Source organism: Danio aesculapii, unplaced genomic scaffold, assembly GCF_903798145.1.
Source record: "Danio aesculapii unplaced genomic scaffold, fDanAes4.1, whole genome shotgun sequence".
Classification (NCBI taxonomy): Eukaryota; Metazoa; Chordata; class Actinopteri; order Cypriniformes; family Danionidae; genus Danio; species Danio aesculapii.
In genome coordinates this window covers 1-20,000 of record NW_026613877.1, presented here as the reverse complement: position 1 = coordinate 20,000, position 20,000 = coordinate 1, and the positions used below count along the sequence as shown (strand labels likewise).

The 20,000-nt window shown below is 45.2% G+C and overlaps 2 protein-coding genes across 2 annotated transcripts in view; both read right to left on the bottom strand.

Annotated features, from left to right (window-relative positions):
* The window catches only part of LOC130220488 (integrin alpha-7-like), a gene marked incomplete at its 3' end in the record, with an annotated part of 11,871 nt that extends 3,734 nt beyond the window's left edge, over positions 1-8,137 (bottom strand). The window contains exons 1-10 of the mRNA XM_056452762.1: positions 7,912-8,137; positions 4,138-4,259; positions 3,421-3,500; positions 2,789-3,044; positions 2,271-2,372; positions 1,952-2,159; positions 1,280-1,473; positions 831-919; positions 546-673; positions 379-474 (exon numbers count right to left, since the gene is read on the bottom strand). Coding sequence (XP_056308737.1) covers positions 379-474; positions 546-673; positions 831-919; positions 1,280-1,473; positions 1,952-2,159; positions 2,271-2,372; positions 2,789-3,044; positions 3,421-3,500; positions 4,138-4,259; positions 7,912-8,075 — 1,439 coding nt within the window. The remainder of the gene's footprint in view (positions 1-378; positions 475-545; positions 674-830; positions 920-1,279; positions 1,474-1,951; positions 2,160-2,270; positions 2,373-2,788; positions 3,045-3,420; positions 3,501-4,137; positions 4,260-7,911) is intronic.
* Positions 8,138-11,740: 3,603 nt separating this feature from the next.
* On the bottom strand, positions 11,741-19,980 carry elmo2 (engulfment and cell motility 2). Its single transcript, XM_056452761.1, has 10 exons — positions 19,696-19,980; positions 19,504-19,608; positions 19,069-19,177; positions 18,264-18,400; positions 17,731-17,894; positions 17,475-17,587; positions 17,123-17,230; positions 14,605-14,687; positions 13,924-14,001; positions 11,741-13,458 (listed from the first exon to the last, which is right to left on the bottom strand). The coding sequence occupies exons 1-10, from the start codon at positions 19,807-19,809 to the stop codon at positions 13,258-13,260; spliced, it is 1,212 nt and encodes a 403-aa protein (XP_056308736.1). The 5' UTR covers positions 19,810-19,980; the 3' UTR covers positions 11,741-13,257.
* Positions 19,981-20,000: the final 20 nt, after the last annotated feature.

The window sequence follows — 20,000 nt, the reverse complement described above, 5'->3', positions numbered from 1 at the left end:
CACAAGTTAGTGTACTCTCCATCAGCTCAGAACAATGTTTAGTGTGTGATTGTGCTGTTTAGTGTCCAGTATCTGTGTAATAATCAGGATAAAGCACATCCAGCCGGTTGTTTTCTCAGAATAACCCCTTCAGTCCTCTACAGCAGTGCTACGCTTCACATCGGCTGCTGAACCTGTCAGGCTTTATTCTGAGAGAACAGGCTGCTGGATCTGCTTTATCTCTATCGTATCAGTATTCACTGGCGCTGTTTGATCCAGCTGTAGATCAGTGTGCTCTGTCAGACAGAAGGAGTGTCTTATATAATCAACACCATGACAGCATCAGACGCCTGTTTAGCGAGCTCTACTGAACACTGATGAGTGTGAATGCGCTCTGACCAAACCCCGGGCTGTCCTGCGCAGTTCTGCTGTGTGAGGTCGATGTACTGCGGCTGGATGGAGATCTCACGCAGCACGTGGATGACCGGCCGAGACCTGCGGAACCACACAGAAGATCAGACTCCTGCACACCTGTGTTCACCTGCTGATCCAGGGTCAGCTCTCACCTGTACAGCACCACCTGGTCACTCAGAGAGCCCACCGCCAGATCTGGGTACAAATTACCGTCCACATCCAGTCCAGCTGATATGGAGTAACCGAAGCGCTGCACGCCTGCATTAAGCCCATCCAGAACCTGCACGCACACACACACACACACACACACACACACACACACACACTCAATAAACCAGTGATCAAGCTGTAGTGTGTGTTACTGTACACTGACCATTGTGTGTGTGTGTGTGTGTGTGTGTGCGTGCGTGCGTGCGTGTGTGTGTGTGTGTGTTTGCCTGAGAGGGTTTGGTATCGATGCCAGATGAAGAGCCGCGGTAAATAAACACTTTTCCATCTCCATCAAACGGGGCTCCGACAGCGATGTCTGTAGACACACACACACACACGCACACACACACACACACACACACACACACACACACACACACACACAGGTGAAGAGCAGGATCTGCTGTATGTCCTCGTGTTGTTCACATGTCACGTCTGACTGGGTCGTGTATTATTGAGTCGCTGTGTGAACATGTCGAATTCACAAGGTGCCGCTTCATCTCTATATGTTTCATCTCCCTTTATGCATCCTAATTTACTGTTAAACAGGTTTAGTGCAGTATGAGCTGTGTCTAGAGTACATCGTATACATCTATATACACACTATATATCCATAGTACATCTATAAACACCCCTGCCAGCGTGTGTGTGTGTCTGTGTCTGTGTGTGTTTTCACCTTCATAACCGTCCTGGTCCAGATCTCCAGCGCTGCTGACCGTCATCCCGAACATGGAGTCGTATGTCCCATTGAGGCGGATGGGTCGGGCTCTGGCCCAGTGGCTGGCTGGGTTCAGGAACACATACACCGCCCCGCCGATCTCTGCCTTACGGTCGAAGAAGTTTGGAGCTCCGACGACCAGATCCGTCCAGCTGAGGAGAAATAAACCCTGCAGTTCTGACCGCACTAACACAGATAATGACCACACTAACTGTGATTAAAACATAAACTTAATTATAACATATTAAACGCAACGCAGTAAAATAATCACTATATATATATATACTTATCACTATAAGCTAGTGGATGTGCGCTTCAGTACAAGCCATTGAAATGAATGGGGTTTATAGCACAGCGCTCTCTGCTGGAGGGAGAGAAACCAGCACACTGAACACTGCTGGACCTGCGGAGCACCACAGCCTCTCTTCAGCTCATATGTTCAGTTGTTGTTTTTTTATTAGCCTAAAACTGCATTTTCAGTTATAACAAAATCAGTGCATTCCTGGAGAGACCACACACACACACACACACACACACACACACACACACACACACACACACACACACACACACCAGGAGAAAAACATTTACTGCTGTGAGAGATTCTGTCCTCTGTGTGCTCAGTCTCACCCGTCGCTGTTGAGGTCCGCCGTGGCCACAGAGTACCCGAACGAGGATGCCAGCTCCTCTCCCCACAGCACGTGTTTGGGCACCAGCTGGTGCGCCCCATCCCGCCGCAGCAGCACCACCGCCCCGCTGTGATTGGCCCGCGGAGCTCCGGCCACCACCGTCAGCTCAGACTTATTGACCAGTGCTGTGGCCGAGTCCACCGAGAAACCTACGGACACATGGACACTGATGAACAGGTGACCTCTGACCCCTGACCACTACTCAGAGTGCACACACAGGGAGACCGCGCTGAGTATGGTGTGTGTGTGTGTGTACTGACCCAGATAGCTGTTCTGGGCTACGTCTTCAAAGGAGCTTTTGGATGCTTCCAGAGTTTTGTAGACCAGAGCGTCCTCTACAGGGTTGGCCATGAATAACAGCCCTGATTACACACACACACACACACACACACAGACACACACACACACACACACACACACACAGACACACACACACACACACGCACACACACACACACAGACACACACACACACACACACACACACACACACACACACACACACACACACACACACACACACACACACACACACACACACACAGTGAGATAGAAGAGTACAGACACACACAGACGAGTGGACGAACGGTGAAATAAAGTTTAAAAACACAGATAATCATTTAAATATACATTGGGGAGCGATCAGCCAGCCCACACCAGCCTGCGCCTCTCAGCGTGGGCATCTCCAGAGTAGAAGAAAATGTAAATAAGAGAAATCCCCTGTGTTTGTGTCAGTAAAGCATGCTCTATTATTCCTCCAGTATTTCTCTTCTCTTTACCTTTCCAGTTGTACGTCCCCGGAGCCCCGAGCAGCAGGAAGTTGCGGTCGGGACTGAAGCTGGCAGACAGACCCTGCTGGCAGAAGCCGAACTGCTCATGACCTTGAGGACGACCTTCACAGAACTTCCACTCTCCTCCGTCCAGATCGTCCCGCTCCGTCAGATCCGCACTCAGCACATAGCAGCGGCCCACAGGGTCGCGAGTCTCAAACGACTGATTCACATGCTGTCTGAGCTCGTACAGGTGCGCACACACCTGTGTTCACACACACACACACACACACACACACACACACACACACACACACACACACACACATGAAGGGCACTTTAGTATGAAAACAATCATGGCTGCTGTACTGAAGTGCTGTGTCAAACCCAAGTGCTCTAAACAGGCCACTTTGAAGAGCCCTTTGGGTGTCACACGTTACATTCCATGTGTTTCATCCCTATGCCCTAATCTGGAGGGTGAACCCTTGGAAGACATTAGGGCATAGGGATGAACTCTCCTGAATGGAAGGCAGTGTAAAACTGGAGTCCTAAACACTCCTTCATCATGTTACTGTATGCCTTCAGTGTAAATAACTCATCTTCAGCTGGATCTACCTGCCGCAGGTGTAAAACACACTCACCACCACTTTCCCCCCTGCGCCCTGGCTCTTGACTGTGACCCCAAACCACTGGTTGTCTTTGCTCTCTCGGTCCAGACTCTCTGGAGAAACAAAACCCTCTTCAGTGAAGATATTTCAGATGAAATAAAGACCCTCACAGTCCAGAGAGAACATCCTCACACAGCGGTGTTAGTTTATCTACAGCTGCTCCATCTCCCACCATAAGAGGAATATTACGGCTCTCTTCATCTGTGTTGAGCTGCGCTACAGAATAAAGATGAGTTTAACATGTACTGAAACAGTCCCAGTGTCTTCAGGAGATCAAGTCTAATTATGAAGATGCCAGAATAACAGTGTGCAGTAAATGTGCTTTATTGATGACTGAACAGTTTCTCCTCCTCTGCATCAGCGTTGAGGACAACACCGTGTATTCTGGACTCTTCATGTCTGAAGATGATCGAAGGTCTCACAGGTTTAGAAAGCTTCTCTTACTGAGAGTGTTTGTCTTGTTACCAGCGCAAATAGAAAGAACTCAATTTTGACAAGACAATATTGAATACTGGTCTAGAAAATGCTCCTTGATTTAAGAATTTGGACATATTTGGACTGGAAACGAGTCAAACACTGAAAACTGGTTTACTGATTCAGTGTAAGGACAGAATCTTGATTATTGTGTGAAGTGTGTGTTTCTCAGCCCCCCTCAGCAGATGTAGGTGGAGGTGTACTGCAGTGTTTCACCATGTGCGTCCACATCCACCCGCTGGCAGGGCTCTGCACTGACGGGGCAGCGGTACAGGGCTCCGGGACGCTGGCTCTGCAGGGGACCCACACCTCTGGCCTGAGGAGCTCCAACCAGAACCCTGAAACACACACACACACACACACACACACACACACACACATCACACACACACACACTTCAGAATAGTGACTGATCTGCTGTGGTGATTCTACAGTTGCTATGGTAACACAACAACTGCAGTAATATAAACAAATGAGCCAGTACTGTAGTTTCCTACAGCTGTAGTGTATATTATACTGCAATACACCACAGTTTACTGTAGTAAAAACTAAAGTACACTACAGTGTTTATTACAGTTCATCAGTTCACTACAGAATGCTGGAGTGTTCATTAATAAAGAGTTACTGTAATATATATAATATTATAACACTGATTATAACTGACTGTAGTATTAGTGTAATGCTTGTGTAATGTTTGTGAGTGTCTGTGTTAGTTCACTGTTGTGTCTTCAGTTGTGTGTGGTCTGGTGAGGCTTTATTTAGCTCCAGATCCATGATTTATTCCTGTAAAGTGAATTTACTCTGAGTCTGACCTGAACACACTAATGAAAGTCTTCAGGACGCGGGACGCTTATGAGCAGGTGGGTTTTATTTTTACTGAGCAGCAGCTGATGATGATGATGAACACCCTGACTGCAGGACTGCTGTCTGCACTGCTATACTGTGGGGCTTCTGTTCATTACCATAATAATAATAATAATAATAATAATAATAATAATAATAATAAATAAATAAATACAGAAATAAATATATAATATATATGAGAAATCAGACTTTAAAGTTGTCTGCTTAGTTTGTCACTGAAAGTTCTGTGCATGTAGGCGTTGTCTGATGATGGATGCAGTACAGTGTTTGAGAGTGTCTGGAGGTTATTATAATGAGTGCTTTAGATTAAAATAATCATTTAGACATGCAGATAGGAGCAGATGCTGAGCGGCTCATGTGCTGTGTGTCTAGTCCAAATATCTACACAATATTAAATCAAGCAGAAAATATGGTGTTGTTTACAGAAATAAAGAGTCAACATGACGTGAGTTTCTCCCTAAAACAAGCAGAATAATCTGACAATGGAGAAGAGAATAACCTTCATTTTCAGTCTGACGTGAGACCCTTCAGCTCACCCCAGCGCAGAGTATTCTGCTAACCCAGAAACTAAACAAGACAGAAACTGTGTGTGTGTGTGTGTGTGTGTGTGTGTGTGTGTGTGTGTGTGTGTGTGTGTGTGTGTGTGTGTGCGTGCGCGTGCGTGCGTGCGTGCGTGCGTGCGTGCGTGCGTGTGTGTGTGTGTGTGTGTGTGCGTGTGTGTGTTCTGGCGCCTGGATGTGCTGCTAGAGCTCCAGAAACTCTGGGAACTGATTAGCATGATAAAGACGCTGTGTGAAAGGAGTCTGAGCGGAGCACAAAGAGTGGACGGGCCTCCGCTGCAGCGCTGCATCACACTCAGAGTCACTGCTGCATTCCTGACCGGAGCATTCCTACAGCTCAGGTGCAGGAGAAACATACCTCTAACTCTCTCGCTGACACACACACACACACACACACACACACACACACACTCTCTCTCTCTCTCTCTCTCTCTGAAATATTAACACACACAGTGCATTTAATCATGTGAGCGTGACCCTTTGAATAATCACAGCCCATATATACACAATAGTGCTGTGAGACTGACACATGTAGCTTTACAGGGAACGATGAGTTATTCCACCACTACTTAATCAATTTATGAATAATCAGAACGGTATCTTTGGTCTGCTATTGAAGAGGAATGTGTGTGTGTGTGTGTGTGAGGTCTGAGCTGTAAATAACACAGCTCGGGTGGCTCTATAACGGGCAGCAGAGCTCACAGGAGTATAAATAGAGCAAACACACAGAAACAGCACTGACACACTCCAGATCAATAATACAGTCCTGCGGTAACACTCTGATATACTCTACAACACTGAAGAACATCACACACACCGCACATGATTCACACACACCTGGTCTGCACACACACACTTGGGGAATCTCCCTGATCAAATCACACTCCTGAAACATCCACTTCAGTCATCAGCGGGTTTCTACCCTGGCGGAGCTCTGAGTGTTCATCTGATGTGTCCGTCACACATTAACAAACACTGATCATCAATACAACATCCTGAGAAACACACACACACACACACACACACACACAGATCCTGCAGACGAGACGGAGAAACATCTGAGAGATCAGCACAAACACACACTTCTGCATTCAGTCTCAAACCTCTCACAGATTCAGTGTTTAATGGGACGACTCCTAACAGCTCCCAGCTAAAACAGCGCCTGGTAACCTTATATCACACACACACACACACGCACACACACACACACACACACACACACACACACACACACACACACACACACACACACAAGCTGCTTTTACACACTGCAGACTGACAGACTCCTCTATAAACACACACCAGGGGCAGAATTACACGCACACACACACACACACACACACACACACACACACACACATTGATATGACTCATTGACGAACACTGATAATAATGAATGACCCATCCTGCTGTCGCCATCAAAGTACAGTAACAGAAGAGATTATTATACTCAAAGAACACATAATAATGTTGAATTAATCAATGTCAAACACACACACGTCTCCCACACACACACACACACACACACACACACACTGAAACTGATGATTCTGAGCTCTACTTTTATATAAATAACCCATATTAAAGAATAGATCTACATGTGTCTGTGTGGACATGATGAAGTCTTCTTGTTGTCAAAAGCTGCACTAAACATAATCGCTGTTTTGTTGTAACCCAATGTTGGGTCAAATTTGGACAAATCAAAAGTTGGGTTATTTTTTTCCCAATTAAGTACACTTTTAACCCATCGGTTTGATTTGTCCACATTTGACCCAATACTAAGTTACAACAACCCAGCATTATGGTTTGAAGGAGAGTGGTGAAGTATGAAGATATGATATGATATGATATGACATGATATATGATATGATGTGATATGACGTGATATGATGTGGAACTCCTGCTGAAATGGACGACAGGAATGAGTTCATGATCAGATTTCTTTCATTAAAAAGGACAAAATCCAAAGTATTGAAGCAAACACAACTTAAAGCTTCAATGTTTGATTCTTGAAAACCTCTCTACACACACACACACACACACACACACTCTCTCTCTCTCCCTTTACTTGTTTCAGACATTTGTGTTTCTTCTGTTGAACACAGAAGATATTTCAAAGCTGTAAACCAGTAACCATTGACCTCCATATATTTATTTATCCTACTATGGAAGGCAATGGTTACAGGTTTATAAATATCTTCTTTAGCGATCAACAGAAGAAAGCAACTCCTGAAAGTTTGAGCACACTAAACAGTCAGTAAATGTTGATTTGTGGTGAATTGCCCCTTTAACCCCACTGAAACACAATACAGTGTGCTGCTCATACACCCTCAGGACCACAGCACACTGAATAACCTAATGAGACTGCTCACTGTTTACTGTACGACTGACTGGAGATCAGTCTGAAGTGTTCATCATCAGATCTGCTGTGTCACAACACACAGATTCTCAGCTCTACGTGTGTGTGTGTGTGTGTGTGCGTGTGTGTGCGTGTGTGTGCGTGTGTGTGTGTGTGTGTGTGTGTGTGTGTGTGTGTGTGTCAGGTCTCAGATCAGTCCAGACTCACCAGCTGCGGGGTTCTGGCGTGATCTGCTGGTGTAGAGCCACAGAGAAGCCGAAGAAGCTGCCCTGCTCGCCCTCTTTAGTGAGGATGGTGGTGGTGTCCAGATTAAAGGCTGAGATCCTGGAGAAAACAGCGGCCAGGAGCACAGCAGCGACCCACGGAGACATGACCGGCTCCAGTCTGATCCTCTACTGAAGACTACTGTAGACAGACTGCACAAGTGCACAGACGCCCCTCCTCACACACACACACACACACACACACACACACACTCAGAGCCGTGAATAGACCACACACACCCCCTCAGCTGACATCATCACTCAGCGATCCGTGACACATTGATCAGGAACACTGGATACGAGCGAGCGCGGGAATACAGTGACCCACAGCTGCAGACCTGAGATCAGTCTCACTTTAGATGGCAAGAGCTGAACTTCCTTCTTTTCTTTTGAACAGACTCTGCAGAATGTCATTCATTCCTCTGCATGGAGCCACCCGGGGATAAAGGTAATCTACTGTTATTGTGGTACACTACTAAGGGTTGTTGATTGTGTCTAAAATGTATTAACACTGGCACAGGAATTTGAGTGACAGGTGATCCGACCAATCAGAGTTTCCCCATTTGCTTCCATCATATTGTTTGACAAACAGTATTATAAATATTATTACTTGTGCTCTAATTCTGTCATGGAGATGAGTTATAGTTCTGTCCTGGAGACTGGACTTACTTCTGTCCTGAAGACTGGATCTACTTCTGTCCTGGAGCCGGGATCTACTTCTGTCCTGAAGACTGGATCTACTTCTGTCCTGGAGCCGGGATCTGCTTCTGTCCTGAAGACTGGATCTACTTCTGTCCTGGAGCCGGGATCTGCTTCTGTCCTGAAGACTGGATCTACTTCTGTCCTGGAGCCGGGATCTACTTCTGTCCTGGAGCCGGGATCTACTTCTGTCCTGGAGCCGGGATCTACTTCTGTCCTGAAGACTGGATCTACTTCTGTCCTGGAAACTGGACTTACTTCTGTCCTGAAGACGGGATCTACTTCTGTCCTGGAGCCGGGATCTACTTCTGTCCTGAAGACTGGATCTACTTCTGTCCTGGAGCCGGGATCTACTTCTGTCCTGAAGACTGGATCTACTTCTGTCCTGGAGCCGGGATCTACTTCTGTCCTGAAGACGGGATCTACTTCTGTCCTGAAGACTGGATCTACTTCTGTCCTGAAGACTGGATCTACTTCTGTCCTGGAGCCGGGATCTGCTTCTGTCCTGAAGACTGGATCTACTTCTGTCCTGGAGCCGGGATCTGCTTCTGTCCTGAAGACGGGATCTACTTCTGTCCTGGAGCCGGGATCTACTTCTGTCCTGAAGACTGGATCTACTTCTGTCCTGGAGCCGGGATCTACTTCTGTCCTGAAGACTGGATCTACTTCTGTCCTGGAGCCGGGATCTACTTCTGTCCTGAAGACGGGATCTACTTCTGTCCTGAAGACTGGATCTACTTCTGTCCTGGAGCCGGGATCTACTTCTGTCCTGAAGACGGGATCTACTTCTGTCCTGAAGACGGGATCTACTTCTGTCCTGGAGCCGGGATCTACTTCTGTCCTGAAGACTGGATCTACTTCTGTCCTGGAGCCGGGATCTACTTCTGTCCTGAAGACTGGATCTACTTCTGTCCTGGAGCCGGGATCTACTTCTGTCCTGAAGACTGGATCAACTTCTGTCCTGGAGCCGGGATCTACTTCTGTCCTGAAGACTGGATCTACTTCTGTCCTGGAGCCGGGATCTACTTCTGTCCTGGAGACTGGACTTACTTCTGTCCTGAAGACGGGATCTACTTCTGTCCTGGAGCCGGGATCTACTTCTGTCCTGGAGCCGGGATCTACTTCTGTCCTGGAGACTGGATCTACTTCTGTCCTGGAGTCGGGATCTACTTCTGTCCTGAAGACTGGATCTACTTCTGTCCTGGAGCCCGGATCTACTTCTGTCCGTGAGCCGGGATCTACTTCTGTCCTGGAGACTGGATCTACTTCTGTACTGAAGACGGGATCTACTTCTGTCCTAGAGACTGGACTTACTTCTGTCCTGGAGCCGGGATCTACTTCTGTCCTGAAGACTGGATCTACTTCTGTCCTGGAGCCGGGATCTACTTCTGTCCTGGAGACGGGATCTACTTCTGTCCAGGAGACTGGATCTACTTCTCTACTGAAGACGGGATCTACTTCTGTCCTAGAGACTGGACTTCTGTACTAGAGACAGGATCTACTTCTTTTCTGGAAACTGGATCTGCTTCTGTCCTGGAGACTGGATCTGCTTCTGTCCTAGAGACTGGATCTGCTTCTGTCCTGGAGACTGGATCTGCTTCTGTCCTAGAGACTGGATCTGCTTCTGTCCTGGAGACTGGATCTGCTTCTGTCCTGGAGACTGGATCTGCTTTTGCCCGGAGACTGGATCTACTTCTGTCCTGCAGACTGGATCTGCTTCTGTCCCTGGAGACTGGATCTGCTTCTGTCCTGGAGACTGGATCTGCTTCTGTCCTGGAGACTGGATCTGCTTCTGTCCTAGAGACTGGATCTGCTTCTGTCCTGGAGACTGGATCTGCTTCTGTCCTGGAGACTGGATCTGCTTCTGTCCTGGAGACTGGATCTGCTTTTGCCCCGGAGACTGGATCTACTTCTGTCCTGCAGACTGGATCTGCTTCTGTCCTGGAGACTGGATCTGCTTCTGTCCTGGAGACTGGATCTGCTTCTGTCCTGGAGACTGGATCTGCTTCTGTCCTGGAGACTGGATCTGCTTCTGTCCTGGGAAAAAAAATTATAAATATTATTACTTGTGCTCTAATTCCGTCGTGGAGATGAGTTCTAGTTCTGTTATGAAGACGGGATCTACTTTTGTACTGGAGACAGGGTCTACTTCTATCCTGAAGATGGGATCTACTTCTGTCCTGGAAAAAAAAACATATTATAAATATTATTACTTATGCTCTAGTTCTGTCCCGGAGACGGGCAAGCATTTAACACTGGCACCAGAGATTCTGGATGCTGTTCTCTGTTTGGGTCTTGAGGCTACTCCAGGAATGGTCTGTATTACACAGACACTGTTCTTGTCCCGGTCCCTTTGAGTGCTATCAGACTTCAGACAATGAAGTCATCTTCTGCATTGCTGAGATCATATTCAGACTAGAGTGGAAATAAACAGTGTGTGTGTGTGTGTGTGTGTGTGTGTGTGTGTGTGTGTGTGTGATGGAGCGGTGTTGAGCAGAGTGACTGATGAAGAGCATATGCAGATGCTTCAATACAGTAATCACAGCATGCTGACAGTGCTGACATGTGACAACAGCTGCTCTGAGTCATGTGACCACACATGCTCTGAGAGTCATGTGACCACAGCTGCTCCATTTTTGGGTGAACTGACCCTTTAATATTGCGCAACATAACACCAAACTGCAGAACTGAAGGGCACCGGTGTTAGGCAAGTAGACTGGCTTTATATGCATCTACAGCATGTACCTGGAGTACTCTGGAGTATAATCTACAGCTAGATCTATCCTGACAGGTCTAAAATGAACACTTACCTTAGATATTCGGGGCCAGACAGAAAACATGGACTGATAGATGGGCGTTTCTTATGCTCGCTCATTATTTAAAATCTATTAATTTCAAATAAAAAAACACAGTGTACGAGTAATAAATAGTGTAAAACCACAAGGTAACTGAATCTTTGACCTGTTATTCCCCATGAGCTGGTTAAACACACACACACACACACACACACACATACACACACACACACACACACACACACACACACACACACACACACACACACACACAGATGCTTTGTTGTTAACTGAGTTTATTGAGGATGTGCAGCACAGCTCAAATGATCAAACAGATGAAGAATCTAATGTAAATATCAAGCTATGACTTTAACACCTTTATTATTGCACACTAATCCACTGCGTTTACTGTGATAAGGCAGCACAATATATACAACTGATATACAGTGGCCTTGAGGAAGTATTCATATCCGTCTGTTTTACACCTCCATCTTCAGCTTTCTGAGGTTTAACCCTTCACAAACCAACAGAAACTCCGCTCCTCGTTCAGCCTCTCACAATGAGAAATAAAGGGGAATCAATACTTTCTGAAGGCACTATATATATTTATAACATGTATATATATTCAGTGTTCAGCATAAATGAGTACACCCCATTTAAAATGAATACTTTTATCCATTTCTCAATGAAGATAGACAATATATTTAGGTGCATTTAAATAACAATAATAGAAAATTATAGATTTAAATTCATCTGACAAAACTCTGACTAATGTAATGTATAAGCACAAATATAGCACTGTAAAGAGTCCTGTGGGAAATATTAATTTATAAGAGAGATGTGTGAGGGGTCAACTCATTCATGATCAACACTATGCATATACATATTTATTTATTTAAACAGTGTACAGTATTTCAAACCAAATATTGACATATCTGCCCACTAAAACGACCAGCTTATAATAAAGCAAATATCCAGAGATCTGCTCTCACACAGAATAATCGTACGTTATGACAAGCAAATATAAATCCGCCACAGCAATCTGAAGAAATAAAGGAGCAAACTAAAGGAGCGCTGTGGCTGTAGTGACGCTGAGTTCTCCAGAGAGAGTGTGTGTTGATCTGAGTTCTCCAGAGAGAGTGTGTGTTGATCTGAGTTCTCCAGAGAGAGTGTGTGTTGATCTGAGTTCTCCAGAGAGAGTGTGTGTTGATCTGAGTTCTCCAGAGAGAGTGTGTGTTGATCTGAGTTCTCCAGAGAGAGTGTGTGTTGATCTGAGTTCTCCAGAGAGAGTGTGTGTTGATCTGAGTTCTCCAGAGAGAGTGTGTGTTGATCTGAGTTCTCCAGAGAGAGTGTGTGTTGATCTGAGTTCTCCAGAGAGAGTGTGTGTTGATCTGAGTTCTCCAGAGAGAGTGTGTGTTGATCTGAGTTCTCCAGAGAGAGTGTGTGTTGATCTGAGTTCTCCAGAGAGAGTGTGTGTTGATCTGAGTTCTCCTCCGCTTCATGCAGCTTCTGGTCTTTCACATCAAGTACAAAAATAGATTTCTATTGACAAATCAAACGTCAGGAAATATTAGTCATCTGTGTGTAGAAAGGAACTAACCCTTCTGTTTAGTTGAAGCGTTCGACACACACACACACACACACACACACACACACACACAGATCAGCACATGGACGCAGATGCTGGACCGAGCACAGGAGTGTGTTTCTGACATGGAGGGATGGAGAACTCGTACAGTGTGTGTTCAGTAAAGTGTGTGTGTCGTCTCTATAATACACACACTCCACACCGCCGCTCAGCCGTAGTTGTAGTTGAAGTTGTAGCTGCTGGGCTCTTTGGGCACAGGGGGCGGAGCCTCTGGGATGGTGATGTTCTCCAGGTCCAGGAGGCGGAGCTTCATCTCCATACTCATTAGTGTGTCAAGGTCACTTCGTGTGAGGTCACTGGACAGATCCTTCCCTAGCAGAGCCGACAGGCCGTCTGTCCAGATACAGTACTGAACACACACACACACACACACACACACCGCATCACTATCAGCAAACACCAGATAATGGTCAACATGAATGAATTGTGTTTGTTCTGATCAGACTTGATGAAAACAGTCTGCAGAAACACTGTGATCGACATTCTCCTTTTGTACGCATCATCAGAGGGGGGAAACCCCGCCGAGAGTGTGTGTGTTCTCCAGCTGATGATGAACTCATTCATTTTAATAATGACCAACACAAATGGCTGTGAATGCTTCAGTATCATCTGGCATTAACATCACTCTGGAACACAAGTATGAGCTAGATATTAATCTGTGTGTCTCCAGTAAATCCTGACTGTAGTTTCAGTAATGCTGGAAGAGTGAGCGGTCATTAAACATGGCTGTCATCAATCAGCCCCTAAACACTGAACAGAATACAGTGATCTCTGTGGTATACCACAGTAAAGCACTGCTGTTTCCCACACGCACCTCATATTTGTTTGGTGCCACGAAGTTGAGGGACTCGTCAGGATCGTAGAGGATGGAGAACGCCAGCTCCAGCACTTCCTACAACACACACACACACACACACACACACACACACACCAGCAAAACCCTCAGACAAGTTCAAAGCGCACATGATGTGGGATACTGTGTGTTATTCTACATCAGCAGTGAGGTCAGAGACACACACAACACATTAACATCTCAAGCACATCACATTAGGAATAATTACAGATAAATGTTGTGAAATGTAGTATACTACAGTATTCCCTTATTATCTGCACACACACACACACACACATTATAATACAATTGTAAATGATTGCTATAGTAATTAACTCATCACGTGTTTATTTTACTATAGTAGTTACTGTAACAAGTGTAGTAGAGTTACTACAATAATGAGAACATTGTCAGAATCTACTGGAATATTCACTATAGTAAACTTATATAGATTAAATAAACTACAGGATGTTCACGTGTCATCATACCCACAGTAGAATCACCACAGCAGATCAATTCAGGTACTTTAGTATGGCTCAATAACACTGCAGTATTTACTCTACGTTACTGTGGTGTTTTTCATGTGGGCACACACTGATCGATCACAGTATTATCTCAGAGTGTGAGTCTCTGTTTAACGGCGCGCTGCGGATGTACATTTACCTTGTTCTGCTTGAGCGCGCTCTTCTCCTTCATATGCGGACAGTCTTTCCCCGTCAGCACGGCTTTAATGTCAGACACGGCGACTGGAGGTCAGAGATACACAGCTTTAACACTGAGCCTATATAAGCACTCTATAACCACAGTGTGTGTGTTAATACACTGATATAAGCACTCTATAACCACAGTGTGTGTGTTAATACACTGATATAAGCACTCTATAAGCTCAGTATGTGTGTTTATACACTGATATAAGCACTCTATAAATGCAGTGTGTGTGTTAATACACTGATATAAGCACTCTATAAGCTCAGTATGTGTGTTTATACACTGATATAAGCACTCTATAAGCTCAGTATGTGTGTTTATACACTGATATAAGCACTCTATAACCACAGTGTGTGTGTTAATACACTGATATAAGCACTCTATAAGCTCAGTATGTGTGTTTATACACTGATATAAGCACTCTATAACCACAGTGTGTGTGTTAATACACTGATATAAGCACTCTATAAACTCAGTATGTGTGTTTATACACTGATATAAGCACTCTATAAATGCAGTGTGTGTGTTAATACACTGATATAAGCACTCTATAAGCTCAGTATGTGTGTTTATACACTGATATAAGCACTCTATAAGCTCAGTATGTGTGTTTATACACTGATATAAGCACTCTATAACCACAGTGTGTGTGTTAATACACTGATATAAGCACTCTATAAGCTCAGTGTGTGTGTTTATACACTGATATAAGCACTCTATAAATGCAGTGTGTGTGTTTATACACTGATATAAGCACTCTATAAATGCAGTGTGTGTGTTTATACACTGATATAAGCACTCTATAAGCTCAGCTGTGTTTATACACTGATATAAGCACTCTATAAATGCAGTGTGTGTGTTTACACTGATATAAGCACTCTATAAATGCAGTGTGTGTTTATACACTGATATAAGCACTCTGTAAGCGCAGTGTGTGTTTATACACTGATATAAGCACTCTATAAATGCAGTGTGTGTGTTTATACACTGATATAAGCACTCTGTAAGCGCAGTGTGTGTTTATACACTGATATAAGCACTCTATAAATGCAGTGTGTGTGTTTATACACTGATATAAGCACTTTATAAGCTCAATGTGTGTTTATACACTGATATAAGCACTCTATAAGCTCAGTGTGTGTTTATACACTGATATAAGCACTCTGTAAGCGCAGTGTGTGTTTATACACTGATATAAGCACTCTATAAATGCAGTGTGTGTGTTTATACACTGATATAAGCACTTTATAAGCTCAATGTGTGTTTATACACTGATATAAGCACTCTATAAGCTCAGTGTGTGTTTATACACTGATATAAGCACTCTATAAGCTCAGTGTGTGTTTATACACTGATATAAGCACTCTGTAAGCGCAGTGTGTGTTTATACACTGATATAAGCACTCTATAAATGCAGTGTGTGTGTTTATACACTGATATAAGCACTTTATAAGCTCAATGTGTGTTTATACACTGATATAAGCACTCTATAAGCTCAGTGTGTGTTTATACACTGATATAAGCACTCTATAAATGCAGTGTGTGTGTTTATACACTGATATAAGCACTCTATAAGCGCAGTGTGTGTTTATACACTGATATAAGCACTCTATAAGCACAGTGTGTGTTTATACACTGATACAAGCACTCTATAAGCTCAGTGTGTGTTTATACACTGATATAAACACTCTATAAGTGCAGTGTGTGTGTTTATACACTGATATAAGCACTCTATAAGCGCAGTGTGTGTGTTTATACACTGATATAAGCACTCTATAAGCGCAGTGTGTGTGTTTATACACTGATATAAGCACTCTAGAAGCACAGTGTGTGTGTTTATACACTGATATAAGCACTCTATAAGCTCAGCTGTGTTTATACACTGATATAAACACTCTATAAGCACAGTGTGTGTGTTTATACACTGATATAAGCACTCTATAAGCGCAGTGTGTGTGTTTATACACTGATATAAGCACTCTATAAGCGCAGTGTGTGTGTTTATACACTGATATAAACACTCTATAAGCGCAGTGTGTGTGTTTATACACTGATATAAGCACTCTATAAGCTCAGCTGTGTTTATACACTGATATAAGCACTCTATAAGCTCAGCTGTGTTTATACACTGATATAAGCACTCTATAAGCGCAGTGTGTGTGTTTAAACACTGATATAAGCACTCTATAAGCGCAGTGTGTGTGTTTATACACTGATATAAGCATTCTATAAGCGCAGTGTGTGTTTATACACTGATATAAGCACTCTATAAGCGCAGTGTGTGTTTATACACTGATACAAGCACTCTATAAGCTCAGTGTGTGTTTATACACTGATATAAGCACTCTAGAAGCGCAGTGTGTGTGTTTATACACTGATATAAGCACTCTATAAGCTTAGTGTGTGTTTATACACTGATATAAGCACTCTAGAAGCGCAGTGTGTGTGTTTATACACTGATATAAGCACTCACTCTTGTCAGTCAGCAGCTCCAGCGGCACCTCGCCCTGTGGAGACTCCTCCAGATCCCCATAGTGGAGTAGCTTGTGGTTCAGTGAGAGACGGCAGAACCAGAACTTCTCTGAGGGATAGAGACAGAGGATTATACAGGATTACAAACACCACACTAATACACAGACCTGCTGTGGGCCAGAGTTACGGACAAGCTTAGAATCGTGGTTAGGGTCAGGATAGGGGTCTGGGTTAGGGTTAGTGTCAGGGTCAGAATTAGGGACAGGGGTCTGGGTTATGGTCGGGGTCAGGGTCAAGGTTGGGGTCAGGCTTAGGGTTGGGATCAGAGTCAGGGTTAGGGCCTGTCCGCTTACCCTGCCGGCGTCGGTTCCCCAGTTTGCGGAAGCAGCTTCCCTCACAGAGCCGGCTGAGCCTCTGCTGCTTGATGAGCTCCAGGATCTCTGGCTGGATCCGCTCCCGGAGCTCACTGAACAACAACACAACACACAATAATCTACACAACGACCAATAATCAATAAAACACTCAATAATCAATAAGACACTCAATAATCAATAAGCCTATGAGTGTGGGAATGATCTGGATGTTCACTGCTGCTCTTCTGGACTCACATGATAGGCGGTGACTGGAAGTCATCTTGGCTCATCCTCTCGGACTGACGCAGTCGCAGAATCTCAGAGTAACTCAGAGAGCGCAGCTTCAGCCGCAGCTGATCCAGAGACGCAGGCTTCAGGGCTAGAGCCCGGGTGATCTGCTCACGCACCACCGTCATCACCTACACATGCACACACACACACACACACACACACACACACACACACACACAACCACACGCACGCGCGCGCGCGCACACACACACACACACACACACACACACACACACACACACACACACACACACACACACACACACACACACCACACACACACACACACACACACACACATTGTTCAAAATACTTCATTCTGTCTGATTTATGAATCATTTTCCTCGCGGCGACTAAAAAAAAACGAACACGTAAGGTCAAGACTTACTCATATTGCTATACTTGTGGGGAAATTTGGTCCCCAGGAGACAATGTTCACTCACACACAGGCACATGTGCGCACACACACACACACACACACACACACACACACACACCTTGTTGAAGTCTTCAGCAGTGGCCCTCATCTCCTTCCATGTCTTGTTGAGCAGCTGTATGCAGACGCAGAAGAACTCTTCCCAGGCGCGCTCGTGTGTAAAGAACATGGGGTGGAAGTCATTACAGCCTTCATTCGCTGCAGAGACCAGAGGAGTGTGTGTGAGAGTCCAGAAGAGTGTGTGTTTGTGTGTGTTTTTGTGACATATCAGGACACAAATCTGTATAATGACACAGGTCTGACAAGAAGGTGGTGAAATACGAGGACATTGCTGACGTCCTCATTTCTCCAAAAGCGGAAGCCGATGTGATGTACCCACAATTCACAAAAACAAACGCATGTGTGTGTGTGTGTGAATCCTTCCAGTCCTGAACCCATGGCTCTGTTGAGACACTCTGTTCCAGATAAAGCTGCAGTGTGCAGGACTGACACCTAGTGGTTGAACTGGGCATTTCAATACAAATTCAAAGAGAGTTTTCTCCACCGGGTTCCTCCTGATTCATAGACTGACGACACAACAGGAACTAGCGCAGCTGACCGTACACTATAAGCTAATGCTTACATCTGTAACAGTTATATTCTCCGCTAATTAAACCCCCCTGATGTGTATTTTAATAACTCTGAATCTGCGTCTCAGCTCTGCGGCTGCTTCTGTCCTGCAGAGGGCGCACTATCAGCTGCAGCCGCATACACTGAGGGTCTTCAAGACTGAAATTACATACACTGTCACCAAGGCAACCTGGAGTGCTGAAATATAATTGGCTAAACTGGAAGCGAGTGGTAAACAGAACACGGTAAACACTCACGCAGCTCTCCGACCTGTAGAATATCACACAGCACCCGCGTCAGCTCGATGGCACAGCGCGCGAACGGACACTCGTGTTTATCCTCACGACTGCTGTTTTCCAGAACAATCTGAAGCGCACACACACACACACACACACACACACACACACACACTGAATAAGAGAGTGTCCTGGTGTAGTTTGGCCAGTGTGTGTGTGTGTGTGTGTGTGTGTGTGTGTTACCCTGATGTATGTGTCCTGGTGTAGTTTGGCCAGTGTGTGTGTGTGTGTGTGTGTGTGTGTGTGTGTGTGTGTGTGTGTGTTACCCTGATGTATGTGTCCTGGTGTAGTTTGGCCAGTGTGTGTGTGTGTGTGTGTGTGTGTGTGTGTGTGTTACCCTGATGTATGTGTCCTGGTGTAGTTTGGCCAGTGTGTGTGTGTGTGTGTGTGTGTTACCCTGATGTATGTGTCCTGGTGTAGTTTGGCCAGGTACAGCATGTTGTCCAGCGCCAGCATCCCCGGTGGCGTCTGAGTGAAGTCCAGCGCAGGATTCACTGCATTCTGAACACACGACACAACAACACACATCACAACACAACACACATACACACACACACAGACACACACATCCTGTATGTGTGTACTGACGCTGAATCCCAGCATCTTGTAGTCTTTGGTGTGCGCCGCCGCTTTCCTCTTCTCGGTTCCGCTGGGTTCTGCTCCGTCTCCATCGAACGCAATCCTGCGCAGCTCAAAGATCATGTCTCTCTGGGTCTAAAGACAAACACACACAGTCAATCCGTCAGTCAGAGTGTGGAGACGCTTGTGAGGAGGCGGGGCTTATCCAGACTGTGACATCACAGAGGAGAGCATCCGGCAGACTGCAGAGGAGACACACAGAGCGGAGTCCTGACGCCTGCAGGGTGTGTTTACAGCACTGGGAGCTCCAGCAG